The 16,392-nt window shown below is 46.2% G+C and overlaps 2 protein-coding genes across 3 annotated transcripts in view; one reads left to right on the top strand and one right to left on the bottom strand.

Moving 5' to 3' along the window:
- Window positions 1-8,506, bottom strand: part of LOC119436427 (large proline-rich protein BAG6-like) — a 214,342-nt gene extending 205,836 nt beyond the window's left edge. For both annotated transcript variants that reach the window (XM_037703272.2, XM_037703275.2), the window contains exons 1-4: window positions 8,360-8,506; window positions 7,871-7,933; window positions 7,595-7,636; window positions 7,444-7,519 (exon numbers count right to left, since the gene is read on the bottom strand). In XM_037703272.2, coding sequence (XP_037559200.1) covers window positions 7,444-7,519; window positions 7,595-7,636; window positions 7,871-7,933 — 181 coding nt within the window. In that variant the 5' untranslated portion in view covers window positions 8,360-8,506. The remainder of the gene's footprint in view (window positions 1-7,443; window positions 7,520-7,594; window positions 7,637-7,870; window positions 7,934-8,359) is intronic.
- A 135-nt stretch (window positions 8,507-8,641) lies between these two features.
- LOC119436428 (endothelial differentiation-related factor 1 homolog) lies at window positions 8,642-15,500 on the top strand. The gene is made up of 5 exons (XM_037703276.2): window positions 8,642-8,850; window positions 8,946-8,997; window positions 9,254-9,414; window positions 10,140-10,233; window positions 15,072-15,500. Exons 1-5 carry the CDS (start codon window positions 8,773-8,775, stop codon window positions 15,128-15,130), a joined length of 444 nt encoding a protein of 147 aa, XP_037559204.1. The 5' UTR covers window positions 8,642-8,772; the 3' UTR covers window positions 15,131-15,500.
- Window positions 15,501-16,392: the final 892 nt, after the last annotated feature.

The raw sequence follows: 16,392 nt of genomic DNA, 5'->3' as shown, positions 1-16,392 counted from the left end.
ACGTCAAATGGAGGCCAAGCAAGAGCTAGCGTCTCGTGTCCAGACACCAACCGAATCATACGTCGCGTATATTCAAGACGTTCTGGCTCTCTGCCGTAAAGCGGACGCGGACATGCTAGAGGCCGATAGGGTTGGACACATCTTGAAGGGCATCGCAGACGATGCGTTCAACCTCCTGCTTTGCAGGAACTGCTCAACGGTTGAATCCATCATAAAGGAATGCCGGAATTTTGAGCAAGCGAAGAGCAAACGCATCGTACAACGCTTCGACCGACTTCCCAATACGGCTGCCACTTCCTCCTGCAACGACCCTCCGGCATCACATCCGCCTGCCACGCCAAGCTTGGCACAGGTCATCCGCCGCGAACTTGAGGCTATGGCTCCAAGTTCTCACTGTCCCCATACGCACGACAACATGACCGTCTCGCTCATTCAAGCTGTTGTCCGCCAAGAAATTGCCAACATGGACATCCAGTCTGCCGTCCGCCCACGTCCCACCCCTACCACTCCTGTCATTGCCTCTGCTGCACCTCGCCAGTCGTTCCCGAGTCGATATCGGAACCCATCTGAGTGGCAAACACCGGATGACAGGCCGATTTGCTTTGCTTGCTCCCGGGTCGGTCACATCTCCCGCCACTGCCGTAGTAGCCGCTGGTACTCCTCGCCTCGACCATACGCTGATCGCCGCTTCAACCGAGACCCTCGGTCTCTGTCGCCCCTTTCTGAACCATACCATGCCGGCCTTCCCTCTCGGGGAAACACCACTAGCCGCTCGCCCTCGCCGCAACGCCGTCAGTCCCGCTCGCCTACACCTCGACGACCCTCGTCCCCGTCCTACGCGGGCCGCTTCTCGGGAAACTAAGCAATGCAGCCCCCGGAGGTGAGGCTGCGTTGACGACTCGGACTGCAAAACCTCTGCTGACCCCTGCTGCTCGACCGAACCTTGTTGGAATTTTTGTTGATGATGTACCCGTTCAAGCCCTCATCGATACCGGCGCTCAGGTGTCGGTTATGTGATCAGATCTTCGTAGCCGTCTCCGTAAAGTCCTGACACCTGCCGAGTCGCCTGCCGTCCGAGTGGCTAATGGCAGTACAATAGCCGTGATGGGAATGTGCGCCGCCCGTGTTACCATTGCCGGTCGTCCTGTGTTAGTCCTGTTCACTGTACTGGCCGAGTGTCCCCACGAAGTGATTCTTGGAATCGACTTCCTGACTGCTCATTCAGCACTTATTGACTGTGCAACCGGCACCCTTCGCCTTGAACTGCCCCATTACTTTGCCGACCCGACCGAAGACCACAAGTCCCGACTTCGTTCTGCTGAATTTGTTCGCCTGCAACCTGATGCTGCGACCTACGTCCTCATGTCGCCTTCTCCTCCACTTCGAGATGGTCCTTACGTGGTGTCCCCACTTTGCGACGTTCTCCTGGCACGCCAAATCGCACTACCCAGCTCCATTGTCACTCTTGTTAACAATCGAGCGTGGCTTCCCCTTCTGAACTTTGGTTCGTGTCTGCAAGTGCTTCCTGAGGGTGTATCTCTCGCTTTGCTGTCCCCTTTGGAAGAGTGTGGAGTAGCTGCTCTTACGCCCGAACCACGATTCGACACTGCTGCAGCTTCCGACCGTCCTACTTCAAGCAACGACACGTTTACGCCCATGATAGCTACTGACCTACAGCCTGCTTACGCCGACGCCCTTCGCCGTATTCTGATGTCCTATGAAGACATCTTTGATTTTGGAAATCGCCCGCTAGGTCGCACCCGTGTCGTCACCCATCCCATCCTCACTGGTGACGCTCCTCCTATACACCGGAGGCCCTACCGTGTGTCAGCAGCTGAACGCCAGGTGAACGCCTGCCTCTTGACTCACTGCTCCCTTCTGACGCCACCACTACCACGTTCTATGCTCACGACGCCATTGTTCGCGTGGCCGCAGCACGTCGTATTGCCCGTGACCGTCTTCTGGCATCTCAGACTATCCAGAAGCACCGTTACGACAGTCATCGTCGGGACGCTCATTTCAGCCCTGGGTCCCTTGTTCTGCTTTGGGTACCCTCCCGTCGCGTCGGCCTTTGCGAAAAACTGCTGCCACGATACGTCGGGCCATACCGAGTTCTTCACCAAGTCACCAGCCTCACATATGAGATCTCACCTGTGAATTCAAAGTCTTCTACCACCCCAGGAACTGATATCGTGCACGTTTCGCGACTAAAGCCCTGTAACTCGCACGCTGATTCGACACCCTAAGAAGCATCGAGACGATGCTTCTGCCGCCGGGGGGTTCATGTCACGTACGAGTTTGTACCGCTGTGGACAAAATGACGTTGGTTGGGGAAGAAGAGGCTGAAGTGTCTCGGAGCTCGGTAGATGGTGTCACCCTGGCCACAGAGCTACAACCCTCTGTATATATTGTAAATACATATATTTTCTCCCCGTAACAATATGGCCAGTCTCACCATGTTTGCATGCATTGGAAGCAATATGCAGTGCTATTGACCCTTTTCGCAGAGCAGTTTGTTCTCGAGAAACGAGATGGGTGCTTTCGGTGGTGCGCTGCATGTTGCCTTAGCGAAAGCGCATGAATACAAAACCATTACCGCTGCTGCCCTGTTTCTGTGTAATCAGCTGTCGGAAACGCAACTGGGTTTTCACTCACGCATGTGCTCCATTCATGCTGCAAAATGTGGAGCGGTGAATTGAGGACGTGTGGAGTAGTTGGCTGCAAATATAGTGACTGGCATGTTGAGGAATGGAATGAATATATGTGACCAAGTTCACGGACCGTTGCTACATACGGACAGCCTCTGTTGCCGGCCCTCCTCGATGCACGACTTTCCTTGTGGATAAAAAAAATTCACTTATCCGCCAGCGTTGTATCGCTAACCTCCAAAGAAAAGACTTCAACCCCGGAACATCGGCAAGAAAGTACCGCTCGGTAAGCAATGACGAAGCGAGTAGCGCCGCTTCCTGGCATAGTAAGTTTCACACACCTTATCTACAAACATCTACCCCAATTCGCACCACAAACTTAGGCAAACTCTATCACCAATGTATTAAGATTATGTGAATGGGCACACATTTGAATCACTGAGCCAAAGCATGGGTGACAGCGACTACACCTCCTGCACAAGAATGGTCGAAGCTGAATGTCTCACGACAATCCACAGGAGAAGCGAGTTACTAGTGGTAATACATCTCTGCTACAAGCTATTACAAAGCACAGAACAGCTACTTTCCAAGCCTTGTGCACAGCAAGAACAAATCTATTGCAACAGCACAACCGCGAGCGATCAGGCAAAAAATAATCAGATAGTGATCGCACCGATGAACTTCACCGAGTTGGAAACGTGACAAGCCACTGCTTCAAAGTATTTGCCAAATAAAGAACAAAGAGCAAGACACACTGATCCCGATTCAATTCATAAGCGGAAAGCTTGGATTTTTTAGCTTGGACATTTTTAGCCTCACTTTTAAAAAATTAAATTATGGGGTTTTACGTGCCAAAACCAGTTCTGATTATGAGGCACGCCGTAGTGGGGGACTCCGGAAATTTTGACCACCTGGGGTTCTTTAACGTGCACCTAAATCTAAGTACACGGGTGTTTTCGCATTTCGCCCCCATCGAAATGCGGCCGCCGTGGCCGGGATTCGATCCCGCGACCTCGTGCTCAGCAGCCCAACACCATAGCCACTGAGCAACCACGGCGGGTAGCCTCACTTTTAGAACAAGCACCATACACGCTGCTCGCGCTGTTTGGACAAAGCTTAACGAGCTTCGAAAGCGCTTTTACAAGTCCTCTGAAGCTGAGGTCAAAGCTTCGTGTCGACTACCCAGTCAGCGTTTACGATATCTCCTGAAGCAGAGATTTCCTGAGCCACACCGGGCGTCATGTATAGTGCTCACGGATTGAAACGCAACAGGTAAATTTTGGGTAGAACACTCCTAATGTGCAATTACTCGATAGTGCCATGTCATGTCGCTTCGAATGATAACTAAAGGCAACGCGGACTCTGATCTAAGCGTACAAGATTACGCTGATGTCACACAAAGTACTGACTGTGGAAACAAAAGCATGCGCATTGGTTAGGTCTAAATTGTCGCGTTTCAATCCGTGAGCACTATACATCCATTGTAAACATGGAGGCAGCTGAGGCAAGCAATGGACGCATCACCACATGATCAAACATGGCAGCGCCTACAGGATCGCTGCGAAAAGGGTCAATAGTATCAAGTAAACTTCTCTTCCTCAATGAACACAACACTGCAAGCGCACCTGGTGACCATGCTGTTCCCATTTCATTACCACCATTGTCATGGTGCCCCAAATAACTCAATGCATTTGTTTCTCGTTTACAAGATCAACAGTTGTCTGGATGTCCGGTTGTGAACGGTATTACATACTGTGGGGAGCACACGCCGCCACGTTCTCCCTTGGGCGCTCGCCGTCGCTTGCGCACGCGGCGGGAGCCGGTTGGACATCTTCTCGCGCGTGCGCACGCAGGGGCGGACACGGGAGAGATGCACTTTGCCCTCTCCCAGTTCTCGCTCACCTCTCACGAAGCATGTACCCGTGCGCAAAGAGGACATTCTTTTCGCGAAAAGGTAAAAAGGGATAAAAGAGCACGACCGAGAGACCCCCGGGCCTCTCTGACCTCGCTACTCCTGACCTGCCCCTACGGATATACCCGCTGCAACCCGTGAGTGACCTCGTTTGCGTGACTATCACATGCGACGAGGCAAGCCTATTTATTACTGGTTATACAGAGCGGACTTCCTTCTGCAAGTATGTTTTATTGCCTGCAGCAATAAACGTTAATGAGTTGACTCGCTTGTTGCCTTATTCGCCCGAACCCTATGTAGCTGCGATTATACGCGCTACAGGTTGGCGGAAGCCCCCCCCCCCCCCATCTGGCTGCCCAACGTGGACTTCTTGGGACATCGGACGATAATTTTGAGTTTTGCTCGGTTCGAGACAACCTCTGTTTGAACCGTAGTGTATTCCTAGCATGGATTTTGATCGCTAGCGTCGGCGGCATGCTTTCTTGAGGAACGCGACAGATGCTGTAGCGTGTTTTGAACTTTTCAACATGCTAAGCCTTTTCGCGAGTGTTTTGAAGTACAGTCGTTGGTACGAGAGCCACGTGGTCTGCATCCTGGGAGAGCGAGGCCTAGCGCCCGCGGAGCATTGGCAAGCCTGAAGCGAGTGAGTACGGAAGCCTCGTGGGTGGTCCAAATTTCTTATGTAGATAGCTTCTTCTATATCTTTGACTCCGGAAGTCGCGGCTCAGGGAGCTGGGTAGCCGCAGGCCTGGGGGGCCGCTACGGGCTGACTGGTATTGCGGCCTGGCACCGGGCGCTCCGACACCGTCTAGGACGGTGGGCGCCGTCAACTCGGATGCTGTGTGCACGGAGCGGGGTAGGACCACATCACAGAGCTAACGTCTCCTCGCGGCTGCCTCTTGTGCCCATTTTGGGTGACGTTATTTTTTGATGCCGGTTGTTGTCAAAGTTGCGACGCATTAGGCCTAAGGCATTACAAAGCCGCCTGTCACACGTTGAAGGGACACAACCTGGTGGACCGTGGTGTTGAGGTGTCGCACATTGTTTCCCTCATTAGTTCGCCTCGCACGAATTAAAATTACTCGTTCGACTCAAGAAAGCGAGCTTTCTTCACGTGAACTTAGCATCTGAATAGCCGCCCGAAATTTTGCTAGCCGAATTGAACATCGTACCACGTGGGCGATGCAAGGGAGAGGAATTCTGTATGCGCACTACTTTAGTGTTTGTCAAGTGCGTTGAGTGTACGCAGCATGAGCGGAGTCACTCCTGGTTTGCTGTCACCTGCACATCGTCAGCGCTGCTGCCCCGGACTACAATCGAGCTACCCCAGGCGATGGAGATGCCTGTGGCCAGTTCGGACCAGCGATTTCGGCGGCCACCTGTGTCCGGCTCGCAACCCTCGGCGGCTTGGAAAAGAGCCGGCAGGCACCAACGGCTACAGCGGCTCTCGCCAGCAGGGCGCGTCGGCGCGAGCGACACTTGCTCGTGCCGACTTCTGCGTCGCCGTTTCCGGAGTCCTGGGCTGGAGTCTACCATCGAATCTGCAGACGTGGTGCTGTGACCAACGGACGCCAGCGGTGAACCCCAGAGACAATGTCGGCTCGCATGTTGTGGATAACGTGTGGACATTTCCTCGGCGCGGCCACTGTCGCATGTACTAACTTTTGTTCGTGATGCGCGCGTTGATAGACCGTGTGACATGTTTCGCCGGAGTATGTGTAGTGATTTAAGGTTGGGGGGATGTGGGGATGCGCGACTCGCGCGTCTCCTGTAATCCGGCTTCACTGCTTGGCTAAGCACCGGCGGCAGTCGTGGTGATTGCGGCGCATTGCGAGAGATGGCGCGAGTGTCGCGATGCTAACGCCACCGAACGGCAGGGTGACTTGGGAGAAAAAGGTCGAAGCTTCCTCTTTGGCTTGGGATCAGCGACCAACACACACACACACACACAAACGCTTCGCGCGTGCGCCGGCCCGCTTCGCGGGACCGTCTCGCGAGGCTAAGAGCAGGACACCGGTATGGACGAACACGGATCGTTCAAACGCGCCACCGTTCGCGTGACCATACACGTGAACGACTAGGCGATGGTGTCACAGCATGGGGGCTGTGACACCAACTCTGCAAACCAATAACAACTTTGCAGAGTGCAGGTTACATGTGCACACACAGTGCACTGCATTGCAAATATTGATTGGGAGTCCACTAGCAGGAAGTTGTGATTTACGGGGTTACCAGGCAATTGCTTCAGCAAATGCAGCATTGTCAGTCTCAAAATTCAGAAACTCACACCTCAAGCATACTTTAACCTACAAAGCACCCCCGAGAGGGGAAAAAGGTTTCGCACACAAAACAGCTGTCTAAAGCACAGCAGTAGAAGGCTCTGACCGAAATCACAACATTCTTCTGCTGGCAACACACAAACTAATACAGTATACTGCGACATAAACTTTGTATTGCTATTTTCAATTTACAAAAGCATTTCAAATTTATAAAGCAGTTTCTTGAACATTGCCAAGGGTGGTAACAAGTGGGCCTTGTCAACTCAGCATTGAATGAGAGGAAATGTGGCATAAACAAAAATGAGGACATCAGGAATTCGAATGGTATTAGCACGAACATTTAACATTTTTTTACAGTTTAACATGTACTAGTACACGCAGTAATTGCAAGTCAAAGCTATGCAACCATATTAGGCCACACTTGGGATGCAATACTATTATTGTTTGTTTAAGCTTGCTGACCATGGCCTAACATCACTGGAAGATGCTGTGAGTAACTGTAGATACAAATTGGAAGGACAGTGCCAGACTGAGCATGAAAACATTCTCACAGCAGCGATAATGACTCAAATGGTTTACCATTTAAGTTACAAAAAAACCTTACCATAATCACTCAATTTCTTATCATCTTGCAGCACTCGCCCACAGAAGATAAGACGTTGCTTGTCTGCAGTGATGTTCTGAAATAACATTAAGTGAGATTTAAAGGAAGCAATGAACACCTTCAAAATGAAAAACAACTTATCTCGACTTACCACTGACGAGGCTATTTTCTCTTTGAAGCTTTTGACAGTGATCTAAAGGAAGCAAGGTAGTGAAATTATCTCAAACAAATGTATCTGAGAAATGACAGGCAACGGCTGTGTAAATGCGGAAGCGTAAAGCAACATGATATATCTGAACGTTAAGCATTACGCATAGCGTGTAGTGCTTAGGAAGCTGAGTAAATGCCACTGTAAACTTCAAATTGTGGAATGTCAACTGAATTTCGCTTTGCAACAGGCGCGATGAAAGGAAACAAGCAAACTTACATCGTCAGGTACAGAGTAATTTCGATTCTGTGAATCTAACGTCTTCACTGTGACTTCCAACATCTGCAAAAAAACGTGCGGTCTGAGGGAGGCAAACACAGTCAAAGAATCCGATTGCTAGCACACTGAAAAATTAAAACAAGTGTACTGAATGATGCCTAATAACACGAAAGCAAGGCCTGGCTGAATATAAAAACAAAAGTATCTTTAAAAATAAGGACAGCAAATCGGTTAGCTGGCATTGTCCACTATAAAGGTACATATGTATATATCTGACAACGCCTAAATGAAATAGAAGAACGTTCACAACCAGTCGCTGTTGATGTTCTCGATATACAAGCGCCCACACAAAAATAAGTGCTAAAGGCTTTTGGTAAGGCGAAGTTGCATGCTGTAGACCACTGGCTAAGCAGGTGACGCGCTACTCGCGCATGTTATACATTGTTAGCACATACAAGCAAAAGGAGCAACTGTACCGACTGTACTCACAATTTTAGCGGCTGTGTGTATCCGGCCTAAAGATGAACGAGCATAAATCTGATACAGATATACGCGTTCGCACACTTCTTCGCCGCCTGGGAGGATACTTGACTCTTCGCGTAGCCGCTGAGGGTCGCAGTAATCGAAAAGTCGAACAAAGAGAAAAGCATCAATAAATATATTTAAAGTTAAAAAATAAATTGTGTTAACAAACACTCAGCAAAACAGTTATTACATTTACGTTTTACTTTAAAGAAATATTCGCGCACGAGATCAGAGATCGAGGTACGCGCCATCTTGCATGTGTATTTGTTAATAGCACGTTCGCTGCGTTCGAGAAGGCTCGTGCGAGTTGGTTTCTGAGGCGATCAGACGTTTCGTGGCTACATTATTCTCAAATTGTGCAAAGGTTTGGTCTCATCATGTCTGAGACAGACTGGGACACTGTCACATACCTGCGAAAGAAGCCTATGAAGGCTAGTCAGCTGCGCTCCCAACAGGTTTGTTCCTGACGCACTTCGGCTGTGAGCCTGGTTTAAAGGCACGTTCGAGTGACGCGTAAAATGCGTCGCGTTTTCCTGTTTTCTTTCAACAGGTAATCAACGCAGCACAAAGGCAGGGAGTGCCAATCGAGACTACAAAAAAATGTGAGTGGGACTTCGGATCTTCTATGCATCCTTGCTTGAGTCCTGTGTATTTGTGAGATGGACACCACTGATCTGGATATGCGTTCTATGTTTACGCATTAGGCATGAATTGAGGGCGACAAGTAAACGTTTCGTTGAATTGTGCAAGCGATCTAGTCGCATGAAATATGGTAAAAATAAAGTGCTACACTAGCTACATTCGGCTTAGATTTTAAATGATCAATTCTTTTGTGACTATTTGCTTCGCATGGTTCAGTCAACGCTGCAACGAATAAGAAGACAGTCACTACCTTAAATACTGCTAAGCTTGACCGAGAGACGGAAGAATTGCATCACGACCGCATTGGCCTGGACGTGGGAAGACTCATTCAACAAGGCAGGCAGGGCAAGAACATGACACAGAAGGATCTGGCCACCGTAAGTGGTTAATCGATGTTTTGGCTACGAGCATGTTGAGCACGTTGCACATGGCAAGCTACGCGCTACTTTTTTTTATGGTTTTCGGTGCGCTTGACAATACGGATGATGATTCACTTAGCAAAAATACAAAAACTAATTTGCGGAATTTCTGCATGTTGTTGTTAAGTTTTTGGTTGTGCGTCTGCATGCGCGTGCAGCATTCTTATTTCATCGTGCAGAAACGCGTGCTATTTTTTCAGCTACTGTGCACTTGGTTTTATTTTAGCTGATGTTGCTCCAGTTAGTACCCCGTACAGCATTTAATTAATTAAATTTATTGTCGCACGAAACACTTTACATAGTATGGTCCTACCAAAGATAAACGAGGGCTTGAAGGGCAATGCCCGGCAGTTGGGCACATCTGACCAGATACCATACCAGAAGAAAAGCATAAGTGGAAATTGACAACCTAATTACAAATGGCGTGAGACAAAAAAAAAAGAGTCAAGTCCCTAGTCATGCTATCGGTGCTTATTTAATCTATTTAAGACTGTTCATTGCAAATACATCTTAAGTTAATATATTTATAAGTAGTGGCACGTAAATGAGTCTAGCACATTTCCCATACCTTGTAAATTACCTGTGGTAAAGCACAAAACTGTGCAGCATTATTTCATTAAATGATCCATTCGGTGGAACAAGTTTGTGCTTGCCAGTTGAACCTTTGAGTGTGTTGCTTGCAGAAAATCAACGAGAAGCCTCAAGTGATAAATGATTATGAAGCTGGTCGTGCCATACCAAACCAGCAAGTCCTGGCAAAAATTGAAAAAGTAATCGGTAAGTTACCAAACTGTTTGCTTTATATTTGTTTATATTAACACTTTAAAAATAAAATAAATTATGCTGCTGTATACTTCTTAGACAAAGGGTTGTTAACCCTTTAACTAGCTACTCAACAATATTGTTGACCTAACAAAAGCATCTGCAAAAACTAGACAAATCCAAATATTAGACTGTGCCTTTCAATTTACCTTTATTTATGTACCTGCTCAACAGTGGTATTCAATTATACCCGTGCCACACGGGCACCAAAAATGGCATTAACTTCCTAATGCCTTAAGATTTATTGTCATTTGCGTCGTGCCACACGTGCAAATCAAATGGCATTCGCCTTAATGCCATTCCTCACCGAAGGTGTTCACGATTACTCATTCGACTGAGAAATGCGTACTCTCGACGCCATACTTTGCTCAGTGCAGTATAATTGAAGTATTTGAAACAGTCTCTACCATGTAAAAAATCATTTATACATAACTTTCAACTACAACGCTCCTGCAAGAAGTTGTACTTGGTGAACTTCTGCAGGTCAGCGTTGGAACGGGATTCGACGGGCCGAGCGCCGTTTTGATTTTGGGCTTCGGATTGACTTGCAATGGCTTACGTTACTATGATAACTTGCAAGGTTGTAAAGGACAGCAACATACTAAAGCTAGCGGCACTATAGTATGCTTATTTCTGCATTTCACTACCGTAGCCTTGAAGGCAGATTATACTTGTAAATGCATGTTTATCTTTTTATTATTACCATAAAATTGCTCACTTCAGAAGACGCTGTTATCGACATCATCTGGTCAAATGTCATTAAATTTGGACGTGTGGCAGCTCCGCTGAAAAAAATGTCATTCGGGAACTCAAGGCCTTAACTACTGAATGCCATTTTCGGTGCCCGTGTGGCATGGGTATAAAATGTTGAGCGTGAGCAGCAGATGTATTGGTCACAAAAGCTGAAGGTTTCGTCGTTATCTTCTTAGCGCACCATGGGGGTCATATTCTTGCCAATGCAAAATTGTTTTTCCTTTTTTTAAGCAAGCCCTTATTTCTGAACTTCATAGAGGTACATCTCAAGAACACACATTAACCTTGCCAAAGCAAGTGCCAGAGACCAGTTTTGGGCCATACATTTACCTGTCACCACCTGATCAACAATAATTTTGACCTACTGTATTACACTTAGTGTTTAGAGAAACCGTTTAATATTTGAATTGGTATCTATTTGAACAAAGTAAAGAACTAAATCAATAAAACCATTCTAGGTCAAGTCTTTTTTATCTTGCCAATTAAAGGGTTAAAAATGAGGTGAAGCTGCATTCCATAGAGGTCTATGCAAATGCTGCTATCCGTGAAAGAACTTAACAGTAAAGCTTATGAACAGCATACAAAATGCGTGATAACATCTAAGCTTCTGATTTGTGCGAAACAAAGAGCTGCTTGCTTTAAAGTGAATTAAGCCACCAGAGGCCGACCAACAACTTTTTTTCGTGATTGTTAGCACCTTGTTAGAAGGGTTGCATCGGAGCAGCATTCCCAGGTGATACAAGCGGTGTTGCAAAGTCTGGTGCCATATTTTTGGTTACACAGCCATTGTAAGCATGTTGTATTTTGCTGCATGTTATACGGAAAGCAGCATTGGTGGCAATTTGCAGTGGTGATCTGGGCCGGTATTTTGTAGCGATGTGTTATGCTTTATTCTATACTAGTCTTATCATTCACCGCTCACGGCCGGCTGATCCCATTGATAATGTGAGTGGACCGTCGCTCTGACCACTGACCAAGCGCGAAAATGTATTAGCATCGGAAAGGCATCGCCAGAAAATACCGGCCCTGTACAATGTTTGGGTGTAACAACTATACCAAGGAGCTTAGCAATGAAACTGCTGCAGCACCCCTCTCAATTCTGAAGGTTAAGAACCAATGAAAAAGGACTGAAAGCATCATTGTGCAAATTTGAGCACAATGACATGGAACAGCAAATAAACTTCGCTGTTCCCACAGATGAAAGTCATCCGTCCAGGAGTATGCTTCATACTCAACGACACTTTTCGCTCACTGGAACAACAATGATGCGCCTTATAACATTAAGCAAAGCATTATTACTTACATTTTTAGCAGTACCCACTGCGGTGGTTCACTGTCTGTGGTGTTCAGCTACTGAGCACAAGGTGGCGGGTTTGATTCCCAGCAGCCGTGGCCGCATTCTCATGGGGGCAGGATGCAAAATTACTCGTACTTAGATTTAGGTGCACATTGAACTCTAGGCAGTCAAAATTAATCCGAGGCCCTCAACTGCAGGGTCTTTCATAGCCCCAGTTTTGCTTGGGGGCAATGGGACGCCACAAATCAGTTAATTTTATGTGTCACCACATTAGTCGAATTTTCCTAAGTGATTGACGGTAGAAAGCCAAGTGTGTTCAGAATGCATTTGCTTTTGCCTTTTCCACCTAGCAAAAACTTGCAACAGGATCAATCTGGTAGCGACTGTCATAACACATTGCACAGGCCACCTTAGCGATGACAACGCGATGGCTGTCCGCAAACTCTTAATGCATACATCAGCAAACAGCGCAAAAACGGCGCACAGAAAAGGGGCACACGACATAGGCGCGAATCGACGCAAAATTGCCGAGCGACTGGCCGCTTGAGGCACTTTGCGTGTATTCGTGGGCTTCTTTCACGCTCAGAAAAACACTTATGTTGCTCTACAATTTTCTCAAATTGAGTATCTACCAGCGACGGCAAACAACATTACCTTGATTCTGTGCAGCTACGCGGCATTTGCATATTTTTACATCTTGGCTTATAATAGTTGGGACACCCTGTATATTGCAAAAACAAACATTCCAAGGTGACTTTGTTTAAATGTTTGCAGAACAGGCTGATAAGGTTTTATTCGTGAGTGGTCTATAACAGTTCTCTGATTTTCATTTTTTTTAAGCATCCCAAATTTTAGCATAGAATTGTTAGGCTCCTTCTTGTGGATATTGTTTAACCAGGAAAGCATGCAGTGAAACAGTAGTGAACTGAGCAGCTGTGGCGCAGGGGGCCTCGAGTGTTGCAGTCGTACCTTCCATCACTTCAGTAGTCACCTGCGAAGTGATTCCATTGCAGGTGCTTTAACTTGGCAGTACAGTGACTGCTGCTCACCACATTCATTGTCTTCCTACTTACTTGCCGAAAACTTCAGACCTTTACCCAGCACTAAAAGGACACCTAAAGCATAAGTCACTGACTCGACTATTGCTCCTAGAAAACACTACATGCACTTGCCACAATTAGTACACTAAGCCACAGGGAATTGTGCTCAGTACCATAAACCAGCTAAGCGTCCTTGATTCGTTGCATTCCTCGTACTTGAAGAGCATAAATATTCTTTGGTCTGTTTTATCAGAAGTATGACTTTAGCACTCAGGCTTTTCAACTTTATCCTCTTCAAACTGACAAGCAAACAAAATTGTTTACCTTCAGTACTTTTTTTGCTTTCATACTTTTTATCCTTTAGTTTATGTTTGTTTGAGATCAGTGGAAATGTACAGCAACAAAGAGATTATTTGCAGTCTATTTCGCCAAATCAAGTGCAGATGAAGTGTTGAAAGAGTTGCATTGACCTGCAAACATTTTTTTTTTTCTGTTTTCACTTGCGATGTCATGCTTGGACATTCTAATTCTCCATGTAAAAAGATCAAAGGAGGATTACAACTAGAAGATGGTGAAAAGCACCATGCACTTACTGTTGCTTGAGAAATTGCTGCTATTATGCCTTGAAACCATCCATTTGTCACCACAACTCACTGGAGAGATAGAAAAGGCTGCCCACTATTAGATATTGTCTACGAAGAAAACAGTCTTTAGTTTTACCTCCTTGACATTCCTGCATAACGTCTGTTATTTCATGTTGCAGCAGTGGTTGGTTTTGCGTGGTCGTTTGCTTATTGAAAATTGCATTATTATGAAAGTTTGCATCCATAATCTTCAGTTTACATGGAGCACAACTGTGTATGTTTCAGTATGTTATAAATTTTTATTTTTTCTAAATTTTGCAGATAAGCGACTGAAATGCAAACATTTAACATAGTGTGCCTCATGATCATATTGTCGTTTTGGCACGTAACTGTCGAATTTAAAACATTCAACATAATTCATCTTGCGACTTTCATATAATTATGGCTTAATTTCAAGCTGCGAAACTTCAGGGGCAAATTGAGCTACTGCTACATTAACTAAAAAATCGGTACATCAAGAATGTAATAAAGAGATATTTTGCTATTGTATGTCACTTGACATGAAGCTACAAAAAATAGGCAACAAGCAAAGTTTTCTGAAGTGCATCTCCCGTGAAAAGAAGTGGCATGCTTGTACAATAGTATTGTATCCATTTTGTGAGCAAGAAGCTTTATAATCAGGGTTATACACTTATAGTGGTGTTTATAAACAAATTATCCTCTCTAGTTGTGTTAACACATTCATGGCACTTGCTGTGGCATTTCTCGTGCTGAGCATGAGGTTGCAATTTCGGTTTCCCAGTCATTGCAGCTGCATTCTAATTGGGACAGAGTGTAAACTTGATTGTGTATCAAGGTTTCAGCACACATTAACCAAGGGTGGTTGAAATTAATGCAGAGTGCTCTACTATGAAATTTCAATGCCTCCATATTGCTTTAGGACATGAAATCCCATCAAGTAACATATCTGCAGCATAGCAATGTGTGGCCTGCCTATATCAATGAGGTGTTAGTATGTACTACTACTACTTGCAACACATTCAACTTTGTTGAGCAATTGCATGATTAGAAGAAAAGCAGCGCGAGTATTGTCGCTGAGTTTTATTGTTTGTATTCCAGGAATGAAGCTTCGTGGAAAGGAAAAAGGAATGCCGATGGGCCCTGAGAAGAAGAAGTAGCTGCAAAAGCTAAAGCAGCAAGAAACTTTTTTTTTTTTTTTCCTGCTTGCTGCAAGTGACCAAGCTGGACGGATTTTTAGGGGCCTTTTACTTTGGCATGTGCGTCGTGTTTTGTCAGTTTCTTCAGTCTTGTTAATAGGCTCCTAGAAGTTGGCATGGGCCCAGTCTGATTTAACCTTTTCCCATGGCAGAGCCAAGGCCACTGAAAATGCAGTCCAGCAGAGGAAACTTCATAGCTTTGCAATATCGCACATGCACTCCGTGCGTTTCTTGGCGACTTCAGCTTCATTGGAAGCAGCATTTGTGTCTTCAGAGTTTGGGAAAATATGTGTGTATGTGTGCACCTACAAATAAAGTGTTTGTTTCAATACTTCTGCTATTTTTTTTTTTTTTTTTGCTGAATTACGTATATACCTTTTATCATTTTATTATTAGTAGTAGTGCAGAGATTTTTTGAAAGATCACATGAAGCATATATAATGCAGTTTGGCCTGTTCAGGTGGATTACCTGAAGAGGCAACATTGCTTGCATGAAGCTAACCGGAAGATCATTAAAAAGGTTCACTAACTGATTATTCAATTTAGGGTGCATGTTGAAATAGTGAAATTGAAGTCAAGCAGTGTGTCTGTTAGCCCCGCCGTGGTTGCTCAGTGGCTATGGTGTTGGACTGCTGAGCACGAGGTCACGGGATCGAATCCCTGCCACGGCGGCCGCATTTTGATGGGGGTGAAATGCGAAACACCCGTGTACTCAGATTTAGGTGCACGTTAAAGAACCAAATGTCCAAATTTGGTAGTACAAATTTCCGGAGTCCCCCACTACGGCGTGCCTCGTAATCAGAACTGGTTTTGGCACGTATAACCCCATATTTTTGTGTCTGTTTAGCAGAAAACCTGAGGCTAGCACCACCTGATATCGGTCCTTAAAATGTGCTATGAAATACATTCTTGTCCCCTTTAAGTTTCCAAAAAAAGCCTCCGGCAAGTGGTTAGGGACAGTGTTAACTGACATTCCAGTGCGTATTAGCAGATTTTGGGGACCTGGCATCTTGAAAGTGGTGCTACTCTTGGCAGTAGTAGTAAACTATTTAAAGCAATTAAAGTTCCAGCGGGAGGGGCCCCTAGTCCAGGGCTCCTGTGGCCTTGACTGCCAAGGGAGCGAGCCCGGTTCACTAGATTTCGCTGGTCATTGAGGCTAGAGCTGAGCAGCATGGCCTACCATTGGGACTGGTTGGGGATGGTGGGAACAGCCGTATTATTCT

Source organism: Dermacentor silvarum, chromosome 1, assembly GCF_013339745.2.
Source record: "Dermacentor silvarum isolate Dsil-2018 chromosome 1, BIME_Dsil_1.4, whole genome shotgun sequence".
Lineage (NCBI taxonomy): Eukaryota > Metazoa > Arthropoda > Arachnida > Ixodida > Ixodidae > Dermacentor > Dermacentor silvarum.
This window is presented reverse-complemented; position numbering and strand designations above follow the sequence as displayed.